General features: G+C 44.3%; 1 protein-coding gene across 1 annotated transcript in view; it reads left to right on the top strand.

Moving 5' to 3' along the window:
• LOC144607142 (Krueppel-like factor 9) overlaps positions 1–19692 on the top strand; it is a 34258-nt gene extending 14566 nt beyond the window's left edge. The window contains exon 2 of the mRNA XM_078423767.1: positions 13880–19692. Within this exon, the coding sequence (XP_078279893.1) occupies positions 13880–14193 (314 nt within the window). The 3' untranslated portion in view covers positions 14194–19692. The remainder of the gene's footprint in view (positions 1–13879) is intronic.
• The last annotated feature ends 2446 nt before the right edge of the window (positions 19693–22138 follow it).

Here is a 22138-nt window from a genome sequence, read left to right as displayed (position 1 = left end):
ACACCAGTTTGCCTACAGAGCAAATAGGTCTACAGGGGATGCCATCGACACTGCTCTTCACACTGCACTGACCCACCTTGAACACCAGGGGAGCTATGTGAGGATGCTCTTCCTCGACTTCAGCTCTGCCTTTAACACGGTCATCCCGAGCAGACTGGTCACCAAACTTTCCGACCTTGGATTTTCCCAAACCATCTGCCAATGGATCAAGGACTTCCTGACCAACCGCCCCCAGTCCGTCAAAATAGGCCCTCACCTCTCCTCCACCATTACACTGAGCACTGGCTCACCACAGGGCTGTGTGTTGAGCCCCATCCTTTACTCCCTCTACACTCACGACTGCGCCCCCACCCATCCCACCAACACCATCATCAAGTTCGCGGATGACACGACTGTGGTTGGACTCATCTCAGGAGGAGATGAGACAGCCTATAGGGATGAAATCCAAAGGCTGGCAGCATGGTGTTCAGTGAACAATCTGGTCCTGAACTCCTCCAAAACAAAGGAACTTATAATTGACTTTAGAAAAACCAGTGTAGAATAGGACCCACTCTACATCAATGGGGTCTGTGTGGAAAGGGTACCCGCTTTCAGGTTCCTGGGTACGCACATCGCAGAGGATCTTACCTGGTCTACCAACACCATCACCACAGTAAAGAAGGCACAGCAGAGACTCCACTTCCTGAGGATCCTCAGGAAAACCAACCTGCAGGAGAAGCTCATGTTGTCCTTCTATCGCTGCTCCATCGAGAGTGTGCTGGCATACTGTATAACCACATGGTATGCCAGCTGCTCAGAAAAGGACAGGAAGGCCCTTCAGAGGGTCATCACGACGGCCCAGAAGATCATCGGCTGCTCACTGCCCTCCCTGGAGCACCTGTTCAGCCTACGCTGCCTCAGTAGAGCAGGCAAAATAATAAAAGATCCATCCCACCCCGGCCACCGTCTGTTTGTTCATCTGCCCTCTGGTCGATGTTTCAGGTCGATCAAATCCCGAACAAACAGACTTAAGAACAGTTTTTACCCCAGGGCCATACGAGAACTGAACACTACCTTTGCACTAGGCAACACCGTTAAAAAATCTTGTACTTAATATAATTGTATTTATGTATTTATTTGTTTTTGCATTTATTGCATATATGTTTGTACGCACCGTCAGGATTGGCTATTTTTTAATTTCGTTGTACTCGTTGCAATGACAATAAATGAATATTATTATTATTATTATTATTATTATTATTACCTGATCTCGGAATAATCACAACGAATTCAGAAAGCTGCAGCAAGTTTGGAAGGGAATATTGGGAAAAATGAAGTGAAAGAGTTTTTTTTAAAAGGAGGAAGGAGAAGTTAAGGACAACGCCTGACCGTTTTTCTAAGCATCAGGATGGGAAGCTTCAGAGGATATAGATATATCACATCAACATAGAAAAGAAACACATTGCTGGAGTAACTCAGCGGGTCAGGCAGCATCCCTGGAGAACATGGATAGGTGACATTTTGGGGTTGGGGCCCTTCCTTAGACTCGGTCTATGAGGAAGGCCGAGGACAGGTTCAGAGGGATATTTGGGCTAAACGCAGGCAGATGGGACTAATGGAGATGGGACATGTGGGCAAATTGAGCCATAGGTTCTGTTTCCACACTGTAAGACACCATGACTCTAAAGCCCCTATTCATATTCTCCATGGATGCTGTCTGACCCGCTGAGTTACTCCAACATTTTGTGTCTTTCCTTGGTAAACCAGGCACATTTTTATACCTTGCTCATGTTGAAGAAGCCCTTGCTTCGTTCCTCTTGCGGACGAAGGTGACCGTTGCTCTGGTCACATCACACTTCATTAAACACTTCGATGGTGCTCGCGCAGATTCCAGACCTGATGGATTGTGGATGGCTACACAGGGAGCACGCTCAAACTCTGAGCTCAAACATGCTATTGGCACCAATAACTGCTTAAGCACTCGCATGTGAATCCTTATTTCAGGCCCATGTACAGACTCTGCAAAGAGAGAGCGGTGGGGCAGGGTGTTCATGGTATAGGCCATCTAGAGGTATTGTCAATACTTCCTGCCTAGTTTCTTTCACAGTCTCTGACCTTTCTGTTTTGTTTTTTTTGCAGCGTTGTCTAATTGTGTAACTTCATGTTTATTTTCCTCACTGGATCATGAGGGGAACTTGTATCCAGACTATTTGTGAAATAAGTATCGGTTCAATCCTTAATGTTACAGAGAGACAGATTTATTTTTGATTCCCTCCTGGACATGGGCAGCTGTTCATAAGTTCTAGGAACATAATTAGGACATTCGGCCCATCAAGTCTATCTTTCCCTCTCGACCCCATTCTCCTGCCTTCTCCCTGTAACCCCCAACACAGATCACAGAGAGAAACAGAATGAACATTTGGAGTTAACGTCTCTTTTTTTTATTCCCCCCCAACCCCGTCATTTTCAATTTTATTTTGGGCTTCCTACATCTGCAATATTTTGCGTTTGTGTGCTGAGGTACAATTATCGTTGATGATGTGTTCCTGGGGGCGATTGAGAGGCTTGCTGGAATATCAGTGGAGGGCATTGGTGCAGCGGGGAGGCACAGTGACACAGCGGTCGAGTTGCTGCTTTACAGCGCCAGAGACCTGGGTTCCATCCTGCCTGTTCTCCCTATGACTGTTCTCCCTAAGACCGTGTGGGTTTTCTCTGGGTCCTCCAGTTTTCTCCCACATCCCAAAGGCGCATACGTTTGTAAGTTAATTGGCTTCGGTAACATTTCCCTAGTGGGTAGGATAACGTATGGGGTGATCGCTGGTCGGTGCGGACTCGGTGTGCCGAAGTGCCTGCGACCACGCTGTATCCCCCTAAAGACTGAAGTCTAAAGCAGAATAATGCCCACTACATTGGTGCTGAGATCAGATTAAATAAGGATGAGAAATTCCTAAAGGGAATTGAACCAGATGCGTTTTACAACAGTGTGATAATGGTAGTAAACATGAAGCTGTTAACTTTGAATTACAAATATTATTATTCAATTCTGCAATTGATTAAGCTCCTGGTGAAAGATAGTGAGGGAGGGGGAGTTTAGTGGTTACCTAAATTTGACGGATTCAATATCATCATATCATCATATCATATATATACAGCCGGAAACAGGCCTTTTCGGCCCTCCAAGTCCGTGCCGCCCAGCGATCCCCGTACATTAACACTATCCTATACCCACTAGGGACAATTTTTACATTTACCCAGCCAATTAACCTACATACCTGTACATCTTTGGAGTGTGGGAGGAAACCGAAGATCTCGGAGTAAACCCACGCAGGTCACGGGGAGAACGTACAAACTCCTTACAGTGCAGCTCCCGTAGTCAGGATCGAACCTGAGTCTCCGGCGCTGCATTCGCTGTAAAGCAGCAACTCTACCGCTGCGCTACCGTGCCGCCCATGTTCATGCTGTTGTGATGTCAGCTTCCCAAGTGGAATACGAGGTGCTGTTCCTCCAGTTTGTATTTGACCTCACTCTGACAATGGAGGTGGCCCAGGATAGAAAGGTCAGTGGGAATGGGAAGAGGAGTTAATGTGGTTACCAAGCGGGAGATCCAGTAGGCCTTTGTCCTTTTAACCCCCTCACCTCCTTCCAGGGACCCCAGCAGTCCTTTCGGTTGAGACAGTGGTTAACGTGTACCTCCTCTATCTACATTCACTGCATCGTGAGCATCTGGAGCCCTCCACATGTGGGAGAGGAAGGCACATTTTTATATCTTGCTCATGTTGTTTCGTTCCTTGCTTCGTTCCTCTTGTGGACTAGAATGACCTTTGCTCCGGTCACATCACACTTCATTAAAAAACACTTTGATGGTGCTCGTGCAGATTCCAGACCTGAGGGATTGTGGATGTTCCCAGTGTGGCCTCCTGTAATACGGCGAGACCAAGCATAGACTTGCCGACTATTTCACCAAACACTTGCACTCGGCCTACCCAGGTCCCCCAGTTGCTACCCATTTCACCTATGTCTCCACCCCGCCACTTCTACCCACATTCCTTCCTCTTACTTTATAATTCACAATCCTTTTGTCTCACACCTTCTATCTTTTCTTTTCTGGCCTTTGTCCAACCGTCTGCCTATCAATCCCCCCCCCCCCCCCCCCTCTTCATCCACATCCAACTATTACATGCCAGGCCTTGTCATGCTTCCAATAGAAACAAAATGCTTGAGGAACTCAGCGAGTCAGATGGCATCTCTGGAGAAAATGGATAGGTGATGTTTTTTGTGGCACCCTTCTTCAGACTGGTTGTGGGGAGGGGGGAACTGGAAGCAAGAAACGATCAGGACAAATCTGAGTTGGCAATGGATGATCTCGGGCTGGGAGGTTCCCTGATAGGCTGATTGTTGTTTGATTCCAAGAGGGATATATCGTTGTGGAACTGGTTAACTGACTTTTAGTGGGGGGATGGGGAGGAGGGAGGGGAGTGTTTATCGATTTTACCTAAAATTAGAGAATCCAACGTTCATAATGTTGGGTTTTAAGCTACCTAAGCAACATATGAGGAGCAGTACCTCCAATTTGCATGTGGCCTTACTCTGGTAATGGAGGAGGCCCAGGACAGAGAGGTCAGTGTGGGAATGGGAGGGGGTTAAAATGGTTGGTACCCAGGAGATCCAGTAGGCCTTGGCAGACCGAGCAAAACGGTTGACAAGTCTGCCCAGCTTCTCCTCTCTTCCAGCTTTCTTCCCCTTCCCCCCCCTTCTCCACTATCGATCTGAAGAAAGGTCCCAACCCGAAGCGTGATCTATCCATATTTACCAGGGATGCTGCCTGACCTGCTGAGTTACTCCAGCACTTTATGTCTCTGTGGCAATGATGATGAAGAACATTACAACACAGTTCCAATATTACTGGCAATGTTTTGATCAAAGATAATAGAGCAGAGCAAGATAGACCACTCCGTCAAAATCACCTAGGGGAAGAATTCTGTAAATTTCCCCGGTGTGGGACGAATAAAGGAATATATTATTACACTGAAGTAGTACGCAAAGGAGCCATTTTAGTAAGCAAAACCCGCCGTTCGCTATACCTCTCGCAGTGTAATCAGTGTTTTGGGGGATCAGTATGTGTGATGATACCATTAAAATGCAGAATATATCTCATCTAGCAATTCAGATTTTTGTTATTTTTCTTTTAAAATGTTTCTGCAAGTTTCTGCCCACTAATATGGTGCCGTGACATACTACGGTTTTTAGGGTTGAGTGGTCTATCTTGCTCTATTATCTTTGGTTTTGACTCCACTCGATCCTGAGCCAAATGAATTTGACTTTAATGAAAAGGTGGCTTGCAAATCTGGCGCAGTGCATTCTGGGGAAGCAGTGGAAGGGGGGCAGACAAGGCCAGTGGAAATGCTTGCAAAGATGGCAGCATGCAATAAAACCAGAAAAGCTGAGAATGCTCCGTAGGCCAGGCAGCATCTATGCAACTGTGATAATGTGTCTGTTTGAAAGTGAAGAGAAGCACTAAGTCTTCCTCTCTCCACAGAGGCTGCCTGACCCGCTGAGTATTTTCTGGTTTGACTAGCTTCTGCATTTTTTTCTTATCATGCAGGTGGTGGCTAACCTTGAATGGGGTAAATGGTTCAGAGTTCAATAATGTTTTGTGGGGAGATTATTATCAACGTTTGAGAAACATTTAGACAGGTGCATGGATATGATAGGTTTGGAGATATATGGGCCAAATGCAGGCAGGTGGGACTAGTGATGATGGGTCATGTTGATTGGTGTGGGCAGGTGGGACTAGTGTTGATGGGTCATGTTGGTTGGTGTGGGCAGCTGGACTAGTGTTGATGGGTCATGTTGTTGGTGTGGGCAGGTTGGGCCAAAGGGCCTATTTCCATGCTGTATGACTCCATAAGAGATGTGTATGTGTCTGAATTCACCTTGTAAGGCAGACAAGCAGATGCAGTGTCCTTTATAGCACCAGATTGTTACAAACCATTGTAATAGATGAATCTCGGAGGTCAATAAATAGCAAAGAAGCTGCCCAACTCTGGGTGTCATCCCCATTGAGGGTGAAGAAATCGGCCTGATGGAAGTGACTGCAGATAGTTTTGTGGATGCTGATTGCCTGGTGCACGTTGAACATTGCCTGTTGAAGTGTATTTTCAATGTACACTGAATCGCTTGCCGAATGCGCATATTTGCTGACTACAGGCCCAGCATTGATTTTCCGGCATCCTTGGTTCCAGAGCCTTTCTGAATGATCTGTTTTGCTGGACTAACAGAGGTGACGGCCTCCAGGAAGAGCTGAGCAGTCTGCCGAGGTGCTGCGAAGTTGGATATGGGAACGGATCTGCCGGCTCCGGCTGGGCCAGAGTTCCAGAGCCCCGGCCGCAGGGGGGGACGGACTTGACCCGCCAATCGGCCGTGGAAGTCTCGATGAGGTCGAGATTGGCCACCTCACTGGGCCTAGGCGCCATATATATTCGGAGGGGGTGGGGTTGGGAGATCCGGGAGGTGATTTCAAATGCACTCTGGTAATTTTGTTCGGATTAAAGGAGGTGCCAGACCACCAGTTGCCGGAAAGTCTGGTGGACCTGTGCAAGGAAGGGCTGGCTGTAGATCTGACACCACATTTACTCCCAAGGCTACTATACTGTTGAGTGTTGGCCATTTAGCAAATCCCGGCACCTTATGAAGCAGAATCGCGATGCCTTCTGGCACTGGTATATTTAGCTGACTTATTTCTGGAGCGCATTTGCCGTGTTTTTATTTTCCTACTCTGTCACTGCGACAAAGGCTGTTGGCAACCACAGTTAAAATCACTTATAGTTGATAGCTTATGGCATACATTATAATCCTAGAAACCGTCCCTGTCCCCAGCAGCTGCACATACCCAAGTTCAATGTAGTTCATGTGCTTCGTATCATGAACCTGTCTTTATGTCTTGGTCTTGTCAGTGGCGCTAACGAGTGGTTCCTTAACCCACATTGGATGCCAGTGATGTGACAGGCCGGATGGTCTAAGAAGCAAGAATAAACAGCTCTGTTAACTTCAGTCCTGGCAGATGGGTGAAAGGCTTGTGAGGGTCAAACAACGTGCTGTATTCAGCAGACCTTGGCTTAATTGAACTCTTGAACAACGTTTGGACTTGTTTCCTGGTTGTGCCAGGACTTTAGACATTAGAGATACAGCGCCAAACAGGCCCACCGACTCTGCGCCGACCAGCGATCACTCCGTACACTAGCACTATCCTACAAACTAGGGACACTTTACACAAGCCAATTAACCTACAAACCTGTACATCTTTCGAGTATGCGAGGAAACCAGAGCACCTGAAGAAAATCCATGCAGTCACAGAGCTAACGTATAAACACTGTACAGACAGCACTCATGGTTAGGATCTAACCGTGATCTCTGGCGCTGTAAGGCAGCAATTCTACCACTGTGTCGTCCCTTCCTCTGAATTACATTCATTCAAATGATCACTGTAAGCACCAAATTCCCATTTGGGGTAGGTACATTGCCTGGAATTGTGGTGGACTGAATCTGAAGTGCAAGTTCAAATTCCATTGCAATTGGTAAATGGATGGAACTGAGCTCATCTCAGCGGCACCAGAGTCTGGCCAGAGTTCTCTGATGTGCGATGTTTCCAAGTGAGCAGGAGCCATACAGAGTTTCATCTCGCAACAATTACTACATTGTTTCTTTTCTTATTTCTTTACATAACAGGAGGAATAATATAATTATGCAGGTTCTCAGCAATCCCTTCCCCCCCACCCACATATTTCTTATAATCTATTTTCTTTCTCAGACCCATCAACACCTCTGCCCCAGCCGAAACCTCCCACTGCTGGCCTACTTTCGGGTCAATGTACAGTGGCCAAGTCACCTTTAAAACTGTGTAGGATGGATCTGCAGATGTTGGTATATATCGACTATAGACATAAAGTGCTGCAGTAACTCAGCAGGACAGGCAGCATCTCTGGAGAAAAGGGGATGGGTGAACTTTTGGGTTGGAACCCTTCTTCAGACCCAAAAATGTCTATCTGTCTAACCTTTATCACTGTAATCTTTTGGGACGTTGAAGATAAAGTGAGGCACCTGGGGAAAGCCCTTGCAGTCCTAGGGAGAATGTGCAAACTCCACAGTCGAGTTGCTCTTGCTGCCTTGGTAGGAGTAACCTTGTCATTAGTCCCTGAGCTAAACCGGGATAGACTGGTGCAAAGCTCCCTATCCAAGAAACAAGTGGACCATTGTTATAATACTGTTATAGCTGTGCAATAATCTACTAGCTCAATGCTGATTTGTGTGGGGTGCCCAACAAAGTGTGCCTGGTCAGAGTTCTCATTTGCTGTTGTGTCGATATGCTTTAAACAATTAATTTTAATCTGTTGCGTGGAAAACATATGGGATTGGGTCTAATGGTTGTTTCAACATTCTGCTTAATTTTATTCTTCCGCTGCAGGATCCAGAAGCACAACATTTATCCCGTTCTAGGCACATTTTGCTGGAGTAACTCAGTGGGTCAGTCAATATCTCTGGAAAACATGGATAGCTGACGTTTCGGGTCGGGACTCTTCGGACCCTCTTTTGGATGCAGAACGGTCAATTCTCAACAGAGGCCCAATAATACTTTGAGTTTTTCCACTTTTGTCGGAAGAAGTGTCCCAACCCAAAATATCTCCTACCCATGTTCTCCAGAGATGTTGCCTGACCCATCACTTTGAGTCAATTTGTGTAAACCAGCATCTGCAGTTCTTTCTTTCTACATTAATACCATTCTGTTCGTTTTACATCTGGCAAGTTAGATTAAAGTTGGAGTGATACCTTGTGGCAGCAGGCTTTTTGGCCCACTGAAGCCATGCTGCCCAGTGATACACTAGCGGTACACTAGCACTATCCTACCTCACTTGAGACAATTTACAATTAACAGATGCCAACTGACCCGCAAGCCCGCAAGTGTGGGAGGAAACTGAAGTTCCCAGAAAAAATCCACACGGTCACGGGGAGAATGTACAAACTCCGTACGGACAGCACCCATAGTCAGGATCGAACCTGGGTCTCTGGCGCTGTAAGGCGGCAACTCTACAGCTATGCCACCCCTAGTTACTCATTGGTTTCTAGACTTCAGACCTATCCATGTTCTCCAGAGATGCTGCCTGACCTGCTGAGTTACTCCAGCAATTTGTGTCCTTTTGTGTAAACCAGCATCGGCAGTTCCTTGTTCACATATTTATACACATTTATACATATTTGTTGGTTTTGTATCCGGTAATGTTTGGGACAAAGACTCATCATTTATTTATTTGCCTCTGTACTTCACAATTTGAGATTTGTAATAGAAAAAATCACATGTGGTTAAAGTGCACATTGTCAGATTTCATTAAAGGGTATTTTTATACATTTTGGTTTCACCATGTAGAAATTACAGCTGTGTTTATACATAGTCCCCCCCATTTCAGGGCACCATAATGTTTGGGACACATGGCTTCACAGGTGTTTGTAATTGCTCCAGTGTGTTTAATTGCCTCCTTAATGCAGGTATAAGAGAGCTCTCAGCACCTAGTCTTTCCTCCAGTCTTTCCATCGTCTTTGGAAACTTTTATTGCTGTTTATCAACATGAGAACCAAAGTTGTGCCAATGAAAATCATAGAAGCCATTATGAGACTGAGAAACACGAATATAACTGTTAGAGACATCAGCCAAACCTTAGGCTTACCAAAATCAAAGTGTTTGGAACATCATTAAGAAGAAAGAGAGCACTGGTGAGCTTATTAATCGCAAAGGGACTGGCAGGCCAAGGAAGAGCTCCACAGCCGATGACAGAATTCTGTCTATAATAACGAAAAAATTCCCAAACACCTGTCCGACAGATCAGAAATACTCTTCAGGAGTCAGGTGTGGATTTGTCAACGACCACTGTCTGCAGAAAACCTCATGAACAGAAATATAGAGGCTACACTGCAAGATACAAACCACTGGTTAGCTGCAAAAATAGGATGGCCAGGTTTCAGTTTGCCAAGAAGTACTTAAAAGAGCAACCACAGTTAGTCATAGAGTCCTACAGCACAGAAAGAGACCCTTCGGCCCATCGTGTCCGCGCCGCCCGTTACCAAACACAGTCTAATTTTAATCCCATTTTCCCGCATTTGGACCGTAGCCCTGAATGTTGTAGCATTTCAAGTGCCCATCCAAATGCCTCTTAAACGTTGTGAGTGTTCCCGCCTCCACCACCACCCCAGGCAGTGAGTTCCAGACTCCAACCACCCTCTGGGTGAAAAAGTTCTTTCTCACATCCCCCCGAAACCTCCCTCCCCTTACCCTGTATCTATGTCCCCTCGTTGTTGAACCTTCCACCAGTGGAAGAAGTTCCCCGCCATCTACCTTATCTATGCCCCTCATGATCTTGTACACCTCGATCATGTCCCCTCTCAGCCTTCTCTGCTCCAGGGAAAACAACCCCAGTCTGCCCAGTCTCTCCTCATAGCCGAGGCCCTTCATCCCTGGCAGCATCCTGGTGAATCTCCCCTGCACCCTCTCCAAAGCTATCACATCCTTTCTATAATGTGGTGACCAGAACTGTACACAATACTCCAGCTGTGGCCTCGCTAGTGTTCTGTACAATTCCATCATTACTCCCCTACTTTTATATTCGATGCCCCGGCTAATGAAGGCCAGTAACCTATATGCCTTTTTAACCACCCTGTCCACCTGTCCTGCTGCCTTCAAGGACTTGTGTACTTGTACTCCAAGGTCCCTCTGTACCCCTGTCTTCCCTAGGGTCCTTCCATTCATGGTGTACTCCCTCTCCAAGTTATTTCTGCCAAAGCGCATCAACTCGCACTTTTCAGGATTAAATTCCATCTGCCACTGCTCCGCCCATCTGACCATCTCATCTATATCTTCCTGCAGCTTGCAGATCCCTTCCTTGCTATTCACCACCCCCCCCTACCTTTGTGTCATCTGCAAACTTGCTGATCATGCCCTGTACGTTGACATCCAGATCATTTATGTAGATTACAAACAGTAAGGGACCCAACACCGATCCCTGCGGCACCCCACTGGACACCGGCCTCCAGTCACAGAAGCAACCTTCTACCATCACCCTCTGCCTTCTGTCACTAAGCCAGTTTTTTATCCATTTTGCCGAGGTGCCCTGGATCCCATGGGCACTTACCTTCTTGACTAGTCTCCTGTGTGGGACCTTGTCAAAAGCCTTACTGAAATCCATGTATACCACATCCACTGCATTACCCCCATCTACCTCCTTGGTCACCCCTTCAAAAAATTCAATCAAGTTAGTCAGACACGACCTTCCCTTAACAAAGCCATGTTGACTATCCTTAATTAACCCTCGATCCTCCAAGTGAAGACTGATTCTGTCCCTCAGAATCTTTTCTAGCAGCTTCCCCACCACCGATGTCAGACTCACCGGCCTGTAGTTCCCAGGTTTATCCCTACTGCCCTTTTTAAATAATGGCACCACATTAGCTATCCTCCAGTCCTCCGGTACATCCCCTGTTGCAAGAGAGGCTCTGAAAATTTGTGCCAGAGCCCCCGCAATCTCCTCCCTTGCCTCTCTCAGCATCCTGGGATACATCTCGTCAGGGCCCGGAGACTTATCCGCTTTTAAGCCTGCCAGAGCCTCCAGCACCGCCTCCCTATCAATAGCAATATGCTCCAGAACATCACAACCCTCCTGCTCCATTTCTAAGTCCGCATCGCCCTCCTCCCTCGTAAAAACAGATGCAAAAAATTCATTTAAAACATCTCCTACATCCTCTGGCTCCACACACAGCTTTCCACTATGGTCCCTGATGGGCCCCACTCTTTCCCTCGTTATCCTCTTACCCGTGATATACTTATAGAACACTTTGGGATTTTCTTTTATTTTGCCCGCTAGTGCTATCTCATGGCCCCTTTTTGCTCTCCTAAATTTTTTTTTAAGAACCGCCCTACACCTTCTGTATTCCTCTAATGATGTCTGTGCCTTAAGTTCTTTATGCCTTCCAAAAGCTCCCCTTTTTTTTCGAATCAATCCTACTATATCGTTCGACATCCAAGGTTCTTTGGACTTGTTTGTCCCACCCTTAAACTTTAGGGGAACATGCTTCCTCTGTACTTTTACAATTATTCCTTTGAATAACTCCCACTGTTCTGATGCGGTCCTCCCCACGAGAAGCTGATCCCAGTCCACCAGGGCCAACTTCTGCCTTATCAGATTAAAATCGGCCTTGCCCCAATTTAGAAATTTTCCTCTTTCCTCTGGTCCCTCTTTATCCTTTTCCATTACCACCTGGAAAAAGATCTTGTGGACAGATGAGACTAAGATTAACTTATATCAGAGTAATGGCAAGAGCAAAGTATGGAGGAGAGAAGGAACTGCCCAAGATCCAAAGCATATCACCTCATCTGCGAAACACAGTGGTGGGGGTATTATGGCCTGGGCATGTATGGCTGCTGAAGGTACTGGCTCACTTATCTTCATTGATGATATTGCTATTGATGGTAGCATAATGAATTCTGAAGTGCACAGGCACATCCTATCTGTTCAAGTTCAAACAAATGCTTCAAAACTCATTGGCCGGTGGTTCATTCTACAGCAAGACAATGATCCCAAACATACTGCTTAAGCAACAAAGGAGTTTTTCAAAGCTAAAAAAAGGTAAATTCTTGAGTGGCCAAGTCAATCACCCGATCTGAACCCAATTGAGCATGCCTTTTATATGCTGAAGAGAAAACTGAAGGGGACCAGCCCCCAAAACAAGCATAAGCTAAAGATGGCTGCAGTACAGGCCTGGCAGAGCATCACCAGAGAAGACACCCAGCAACTGGTGATGTCCATGAATCGCAGACTTCAAGCAGTCATTGCATGCAAAGGATATGCAACAAAATACTAAACATTACTTATTTCATTTACATGACACTGCTGTGTCCCAAACATTATGGTGCCCTGTAATGGGGGGACTATGTATAAACACTGCTGTAATTTCTACATGGTGAAACCAAAATGTGTAAAAATGGCCTTTATTAAAATCTGACAATGTGCACTTTAGCCACATGTGATTTTTTTTCTATTACAAATCTCAAATTGTGGAGTACAGAGGCAAATAAATAAATTATGGGTCTTTGTCCCAAACATTATGGAGGGCACTGTAGATTTAAAATTGCCCCCTTGGTTTATGGACTCTTGTGAAATGAGGGATGGGTACAGGAAGAGAGGAGCGAAGATGAGTTTGTGTACCCTGCCTGATGCATATAGTGAGAGAGCTGAGGGTGGGGGTTTAGAGAGGAGAGGCTGCAGAATACTTTCTGTGCACTTGTCTATGTCTCACCGCTTGGTTTGGGCACAGCTCCATCCAGGACCGCAAGAAATTGCAGGGAATTGTGGACACAGCTCGGACCATCACACAAACCAACCTCCCTTCCATCAACTCCATTTACACCTCCCGCTGCATTGGCAAGGCCCGCAGCATCATCAAGGATGAGTTGCACCCCGGCCACTCCCTCTTCTCCCCTCTCCCATCAGGTTAATGGTACAGAAGCATGAAAACACACACCTCCAGATTCAGGGACAGTTTCTTCCCAGCTGTTATCAGGCAACTGAATCATTCTACCCCACATCCAGGGAGCAGTCCTGAACTACTATCTCCCTCATTGGTGACCCCTAGACTATCCTTGTTCGGACTTTGCTGGCTTTACCTTGCACTGAACATTATTCCGTTATCATGTACCTATACACGGTAAATTGATCGATTGTAATCATGTATTGTCTTTCCGCTGACTGGATAGCACGCAGCAAAAGCTTTTCATTGTACCTCGGTACACGTGACAATAAACTCAACTAAACTAAACTAAAGCTTCCGTCCAGTGTCTGATGGTGGATTCCATTTTGTTTTGCAGGAGAGCGACCGTTTCCTTGCACCTGGCCACAGTGTTTGAAGAAGTTTGCTCGCTCGGACGAGCTGGCCCGACACTATCGCACGCACACGGGCGAGAAGAAATTCAAGTGCCCGATGTGTGAGAAGAGGTTCATGCGCAGCGATCACCTGATGAAGCACGCCCGCCGCCACCCCGACTTCAAGCCCGCCATGATCGTCAAGCCAAACAGTAGAAGTGCATCGCCCCCCAAAATGCTGGCCCCCACCTTCCACAGCCTGGCACCCCCTTCCATCGTCATTCCGTCTCTCAACCCAGCTAGTCCCGTGTTCAGTTAGACTGAAGAGAGTCCAGTTTGTACCAAAAGTCTTGTTTAAGCTGGGAGTTTAGCATCCTACCCTCTGAGCATGTGTGGACTGTGCTTATAGATGATCTTCGCTTTTGAACCTTTTCGGTCTCTGCGGACAAGTGTTGGGAGAAGGGCCTTTATCATAAGCATTGTTTTTGCACACACCGTGACTGTAGCCAGCCACATAATTGCTTGCTTCTTTGTTGGGATAGTACGAGAGTAAAATAGTGTGAGTTGTGGATGTTGTTTTAATATTGTCCCCAGTATTATTTGTCCTATTAGACCCAATGCCCTTTTGAAAAAAAATAATTTTAACTTATTGCAGAAACTCCACACAAGCTTTTGAAGTATATTAAGTATAGCCATTATGTTTAATCAACCTAGTTGAAAATTGACCTATTTTAGTGGACTGAATGAGCAGCAGTAAACTAAAGAGCTAAACAAAGCTCCACTGTGCTAACACATCATTGAAAAAGAACTATAAAATACATTTTAGGGCAGTTTTAACTGGATCAGGGAAACTAAAAGTGAAGTCACTTTTTTTCAGGTTTTATGAATAAGTCTTTATATGTTCAAATGAATTAAAAAACCTTGAGGAATCAAATCTGCTTAGTTTGTCCATCAATTTCCAGTCATCTATTGTTACACAGTTTCCCTCCCCTGAACGTTGTGTTCAGCTAAGGATCCAAATTATTGTAACTTGCAGGGTTCATACAGTGACAATGATTTGCAGCTTTCCAGTTGATACCTCTCAGGGCTACAAAAGATCTTTCCAATATGTTACAGACACAGACATAGGACTGCAATTCTGGGCGCTGACATCTCTGTCGTAAACAATCGCTTTTCACTTGAGGGGAGGCTGCTGTGTTCCACAGCAAAATGGCGAAGTCCGACTGCACATTTGTATGCAGCCTGCTAGTCGCACAATGGGCAGGCCAGACCAGAACCGATATTGAGATTAATCTCAGCCTTTAGCAAATCTCCCAGTTGACAGTTTTTACTCTGCTGTTGCGAATTTTCCAGATTAGAAAGAGCTATGCCATTTGGTACTAAACAAAACTTGTAGCATCAATCTGCTTTTTGTTTGATTGGTCTTTTGAAGATTAAATGCACCCTGAATATCGAAGTAATGTTCAAGAAAAAACATGGCGTCTGTAACGATACCTGTTTCTCTGCGAGCATCACTGTAAACCGATTAAGTGGCAAAAATGTATCTAAGTGGCACACCTTCATTCTGAGTGCAGGCACCTCGCGTTTTATGTGGGGAGGGTGTTACGTGCTTGAAAAGTGGAGCGTATTTCAAGAGCGTGCAAGTTAAATGTAAACACGACTATGCTGTCAGCAGTAAATTTGAGCGCGCTATTCCAAAATACCAGTGCGTAAATCAAGCTTTGGTGTCAAAGGAACAAGCGCGTTATTTCCAAAACCCATAAATCAGACACGCGTGAAACACGAGGTGCCTTTACGTGAATCACAACAGTATTTTCTGTCCTGGTACTTTGGAAGTCAGTTACCATTTCCTGGGAAACCTGTTCAATGGAATTGGCTGAAAGTAAATAACATGACAGTGCTGTTTTTGCTCATAAAACTAAATGTTACAGAAAGCTTCCGAGTAAAAGTTGCAGCTCTTTCAACATAGTTGGGATATTTATTGAGATCTGCTCATCACTGATGAGAACTGTACACACAAATGCACAGCAAGAAAGTTGCATTTTTTTAAAGCTTTTGCTGAAATTTTATTGAAAGGCGTTTGACCGGCATTAACCTACTCAAAGTCATCTGTGTGCAAAAATGATATAGCAGTGGGATTATGTGCATACTGCCTTTCTTAAAGTGCTCCTTTTAATAACGTATTTTTGTAACATTTCTACTCAGGGGGCTGTGTTGCTAATGCATGCATTTCACCATATACATGTGGAGTGTGTGAATATAAAGTTTTTACCTGTTCAGTGTGTGAAATTTGGAACTGTATTGTTCCCAGTAATTTGCTTGTGGTAAACTGTTGACCAGTTACCAAAAGGGAAAATATTCATATTCTTTATCTAAAAGTGTTCTACTCTACTAAATTTGCTAGATGTGTGTTTGGAAGAAAAATGATAAATATAACTTTAAAAAAGGTAAATGTAAATATCTGTGGAAAGCATGTTTTTAAGGTGATTTTAAATCTACACTAATTATTTTACTATAAATAGCTTGTGCACTAATGCACGCAACTCAACCAGTTATGTTTCAGGAATTCAACCATGGGTCATCTTTCATATAAATGTCCCCATTTCAGTCGCCAATCTTTCTTTAAATAGTGTGATCTGATAGGCAGTTATGATTATTTTATCTCTCCCATATCCATATGTAAAAGTTTCTTATTGATGTTGGTCCTAAATTGGCTGTGACATATTCCAGTTTATTTAGGCAGTTTCAAATAAATCCTTTTTGGGTCCAGGTGATGATGAACAACTTTTGTTACTTTTATTTGATGGCTTGACATAATTTGGGAGTTTATTCTCAAATAAACAATGACTTGTTATTGGAGTTAATATTCCTATTGTATGTCAAGATTCTTTTGCATTGCAAAATAATGTGAAGACATGATTTGTGATTTATATTTAATTGTCCACATTCCCCACGTGACAAAACTGTAATAGTTGTTTTCATTACCATATTGCTGTAGGTTTTAGATCATGGACAGAAATTCCTCATTAAATGAAAAACAGAAATGAATAAATGGTCCACTAGTTATCACAGCAATGCATAACCTTGAAGCATTCCAATTTTTGTTAGCATAGTTTTGTAGTTTATTTCCATTTTGCAAACGTGACATTTTACTCCCGCCTATCTGATATTTATCGCAATGCTGCCAAGGTTGGTGATGAAGGATTTGGACACTGATTTGCAAGAACATGCAGTCTAGGGCAGGCTTTTTGGCTGAAGAAAGCTCTTTGTACAGATAATTCCATCGATGTCCTTAAACCGTTGACAATTCTAACATTTTTTACCTTTTGCTGGAACCTTCCCATACCTGAAGTAATATTCTGGGCTTTCACAATTTACCATTGAGTTATTTAAACTCCCCCTGTGGCTGCACTAGAATTCTTGCTTGAATGCTTTGTTTGACTTTGTCTTAAACTTTCCTTTTTTAAGGGAAAAAAACAGCTTTATTTTTTAATGTCCTCAATGACTGTTTATTTATCACTTATTCTGCAGCCTACCATGGTAATGCTTGCAAGATAGCACCCAACCCAAGCTACGATTTGCCTGCTAGCCACAGAAGCAGATCTACAATCACACATATTACAATCACTCCACACTTTTACTCTACACTGTAAATGGCTTGATTGTAATCACGTGTTGTCTTTCCGCTGACTGGTTAGCACGCAACAAAAGCTTTTCACTGTACCTCGGTACACGTGACAATAAACTAAACTAAAACTGATTTTTTTTAAAAAACTGAACTAGTTAACTCTTCTTTCGTAAAGCCTCATTTACCTTGATCTGTAATCACTATCATTTGCAGAGTCCCTTAATGTTCCCATCAGGTCCCTCAAGAATTAGACGTTGCTTTGTGAGAAAAGTAGCAATATTCCCAAAGCCTGGCCCTCTAGGCTGGTGACGGTGGTAGTAAGATGGATTAATTTTTAACGCGAGGATTGATTTGTGGCCCAATACCAATGTCTCGCAATATATCTATCAACCTGCCCCATAGAATAAAGCTAATTTCTGTTCCTTTCCTCTGGGGGATTGCATTTAGTTTTCTAATTGTGTGACGGTCCAACTTTTAATTAGGATGTCGGGCATATGGCTCGGTTTGATCGGCCTTCTGTTCGTTGTTCATCATGATATTGGAGAAGCCTGCAGTTGGCTCTGCATCATCTGATCACCAAGATAGTGTGACTGAACAATGGGCGACCATGGAGCTTGCTTTGTGACATACTTTTTATTTCATTTGTAGGTGTTGCTGTTGAGGTGTGAGGAATGCCATTCGTTGAGATGTTAGTATTTAAGGATGTGAGGATTGTATCATTCCTGTTTTTAACTCAGAAACTAAGGCTGCAGGCAGCCCTTCATTTATTTGCAATAAAATAAGTATTCAATACAATGAGGCCAGTAATAGTGTATCAGTGTGGATCCAACAATAAGCTTCCATAATAAGTAGCTTCTTGGGTCAAATTTATCTTGTTGTGTAAATTGCCTTCTCCAGGCAGACAATGGATAAATTATATAACTTTTGGCTTCAGTGACGTGAAATCCAGAATGTTTTAAACTGAGGGTCACTTTTGACCTTGCATGTCATTGCCCACTTCCTCTGACTGCCTCTACCGTGCTGTTCTGCTGGTAGCAACTGTAGATAAAGGGGAAGATGTTAGCCACAACTCCTGCACAATCAAAACCCTAGAAAACAATACTGTCTCTTGGGAGGAATCTAACTGGTAGAAATATTTATTGTAAGGAGAGCGCTTCTGGTTTTCAGAACATATTGCACATTTTATTAAACAAATCATTATTTTATTCAGCGTGTTTTACTTAATTTGTACTTTGGTAACTGTTTTTTTTTGTTTTCATTGTTTTATTAAAGCAACTGAAAGATGCACACGAGCATTAACATTTTGATGGCTGATACCTTTTTTACTTTATCACTTTTTTCCCTCATTTTTCTCCCTTTATCACGTCCCGCTTGTGAGGGTGACAATTTATGCTCGCGCAGTTTTACTCACTTGTCTTTGGTAATTTGGTGGTCTACTTCCAAACTCAAAGGCTGTCAATGCAATAATCTCACTTTGCATCTGAAAACGCATCAGGGTCAGGAAGAGAATCCTGACTGACACTTCTTTCCACCCCCATACTTTTAGGGAAAAACTACAGAATGTCCATTGCTGTCTGAGGTCACATAACTCGGACTGGGGTTTTCTTGGTTTGAATGGCTCAGAGTCTCTCTCACACACAGGCAATCGGTTGAAAACGGGGGATAATTTTAATGAAGGAGCATTGCCTATTGGCTCCATTTAAATTTGGCATTTAATAAAAGTAAAAAATAATGCCTCTTTTTAAAAAAAATTATTCGATGGGAGCGCCGTCGAATAATAAACCTTTAAAGATACAAACAAGTGTGGAATATAAACTGGGTTTTTTGTGTATCTAGTCCGTCAAAGTTTGGCAATTTAAACAATGTTTTTAATCTTTCAAAATAGATGCAGCTTCAGAAAGAAGCGTCTTATTCAGGAATTACCAGTGTATGTGCCTAAAGAGGAATCCTTTTTTCACTATTAATATCCCTGTGTTTCCTAAGTCTGTACATGTAGTACCCATGTAGCAGTTGGAAACTTTGTATTTTACTTTTTTACAGTCTTTTATGGATATTGTCTTTTATAATATTCTGGTGGTCAGTTATATTAGTACATGTGCTGATAATTGCAGAAAGCTACAAAGCATCACAGAGAGATTACTCTTTGACATTTTGCATGGTTGACTGAATTTTGTATAGAGTGAATAAACAATGATGTCCTAATTAAAGAAAACTATGTGCTGCTTTCTTATACGAAATGGGGGCTCTCGAAGTTGGTCTCTAAAATAAATGTGTTACAGGTCCACCATTGATTTTCCAGCAACTGGCACCTCCTTTAGTTGAAGGTAGACACAAAATGTTGGAGTAACTCAGTGGGCCAAGCAGCATCCCTGGAGAGAAGGAATGGGTGATGTTTAGGGTCGAGATCCTTCTTCAGTTTAGTTTAGAGATACAGTGCGGAAACAGGCCCTTCTGCCCACCAAGTCCGTGCCGACCAGCGATTCCAGCACATTAAAACACACTAGGAACATTTTACATTTATACCAAGTCAATTAACCTACAAACTTGTACTTCTTTGGAAAACACATGGTCACAGGGAGAACATACAAACTCCATACAGACAGCACTCGTTGTCAGGACCGCCACCATGCTGCGCCTTATATGGACAAATTATGAGAACGCACTTAACCCCCCCCTCTCCCAAAATGTGGAGCCCAGAACGGGTGAGGCGGGCGATCAACATCATCGGGACTTCTGCGTCGTTTGGCAGGTCGATTTTTCCCCTGTGGCCGGGGTTGTGGAACTCTGGAGCCGGCAGTTCTGTTCCCATAGCCGACTTCCGAGCCTGACTTAGTGGGCCGGTATCTCTGCCCCCCCCCCCCCAAGGTCGTGACCTCTTGGTCTGGCAAAACTGATAAACCAGAAAGACTGGAATCAAGGGTGCTGGAAAACCGGTGGTGGACCTGCACCAGCTTATATTTTCATCCCTTCTATTTCTCCACTGGCCCATGCCTGAAAACTGCTCAAGACAAAGCCTTCTCTAACTTTTATCCCTGAGCTGTTCACCATTTAAGCCAACCTTAAGCTGGATGTTATAACTAACATCTGCAGTTTCACAAATTAAATGTTACTTTGGCTCTACAGTATTTATTTCTTAAGCCTAAACAATTATAGGTGCCAGTTAGGGTGGCACAATTGCCCAATGGTAGAGTTGTTGCCTTACAGGTTGTTGCCAGAGATCCAAGTTTGATCCTGATTGCGGGTGCTATGGAGTTTGGACGTTCTTCCTGTGCCCACGTGGGTTTTCTCTGGATGCTCTGGTTTCCTCCCACACTCCAAAGATGCACAAGTTTGATCGCTGGTCGGCGCGGACTCAGTGGGCACAAGGGCCTGTTTCCATGCTGTATCTCAAGACTAAACTAAACTGAACTAAACACACATTGAAGTGTTACACGGTGAAAACAATGCCCACCGACACTGACCCTTCTTATCTGTATCCACCTATCACTTGCCAGGCCTTGTCTGCCCATGCCCCCACCCCTTTTCCAACTTTCACCCCACTCTGACAACCAGTCTGAAGAAGGGTGCTGGCCCAAAATGTCATTTATCCATGTCCTGCAGAGGGCGACCGACACTGACCCTGACCCACCAACCCTGACCCTGACCCACCGACACTGACCCTCACCTACCGGTCACTCACCCTCACCCATGGACCAGGGTCACTGACCCTCACCCACCGGCCACTCACCATCACCCATGGACCAAGGTCACTGACCCTCACCCACCTGTCGCTGACCCTCACCCATGGACCAGGGTCACTGACCCTCACCCACAGGCCGGGGTGGAGTCACCGACACTGGCTTGAAGCATCTCCAATCCATGTCCTCCAGAGATGCTGCCTGGCTCACTCTGTTTCTCCACCACGTTTTTTTCTTTGATGCAGCAGCATCTGCAGTTCATTGCACATATTCAAGAATCAGGTTGCCAAACAATACTTGATGTGCAAAACTCCTGGACTGGGGGAAATTGGCAGTATTTTCTGACTTACTCCCATGCACAATGAAACAGACATCCACCTGTTGCAGGAGGTGATTACTTGTCCTCTCGTTGGCCTTCAACTTAAAAAATCTTCACCTGTGCCATTAAAGTATTTATCATCTATGCTGTTTCCAAATACCGTTAAAAGTTGCATTTAGTTACATGTGGGCTTAGCGATGAGGTACTAAGTAAAAAGCTTCTTTGAGCCAAAGAAATAAAGTTTCTTCATCTAAGTATTTAAAAAGAGAAGGAATTTTTCGAGACACAAGGAACTGCATATGCTGTAATCTTGAGTAAAGCACAAAGTGCTGGAGGAACTCAGCAGGCCGTGTAACATCTGTGGAGGGAATGGACAGGCGGTGTTTCGAGTCGAGACCTTTCTTCAGACTTTAGAGTCTAGTTAGAATTAGAAACTTAGAAAAAAGTTTATTCGGCCCTTCGAGCCAGTACCACATTCAATATGATCATACTGATCATCTAAAATCAGTACACCGTTCCTGCTTTTTCCCCATATCCCTTGATTCCTCAGCCCTAAGAGCTACATCTAACTCTTGAAAACATCTAGTGAATTGGCATTCACTGCCTTCCATGGCAGAGAATTCCACAAATTCACAACTCT

This window comes from Rhinoraja longicauda, chromosome 28 (genome assembly GCF_053455715.1).
Source record: "Rhinoraja longicauda isolate Sanriku21f chromosome 28, sRhiLon1.1, whole genome shotgun sequence".
In the NCBI taxonomy this organism is placed as follows: Eukaryota; Metazoa; Chordata; class Chondrichthyes; order Rajiformes; family Arhynchobatidae; genus Rhinoraja; species Rhinoraja longicauda.
The sequence above is the reverse complement of the archived record's forward strand: the minus strand, read 5'-3'. Positions and strand labels throughout refer to the sequence as shown.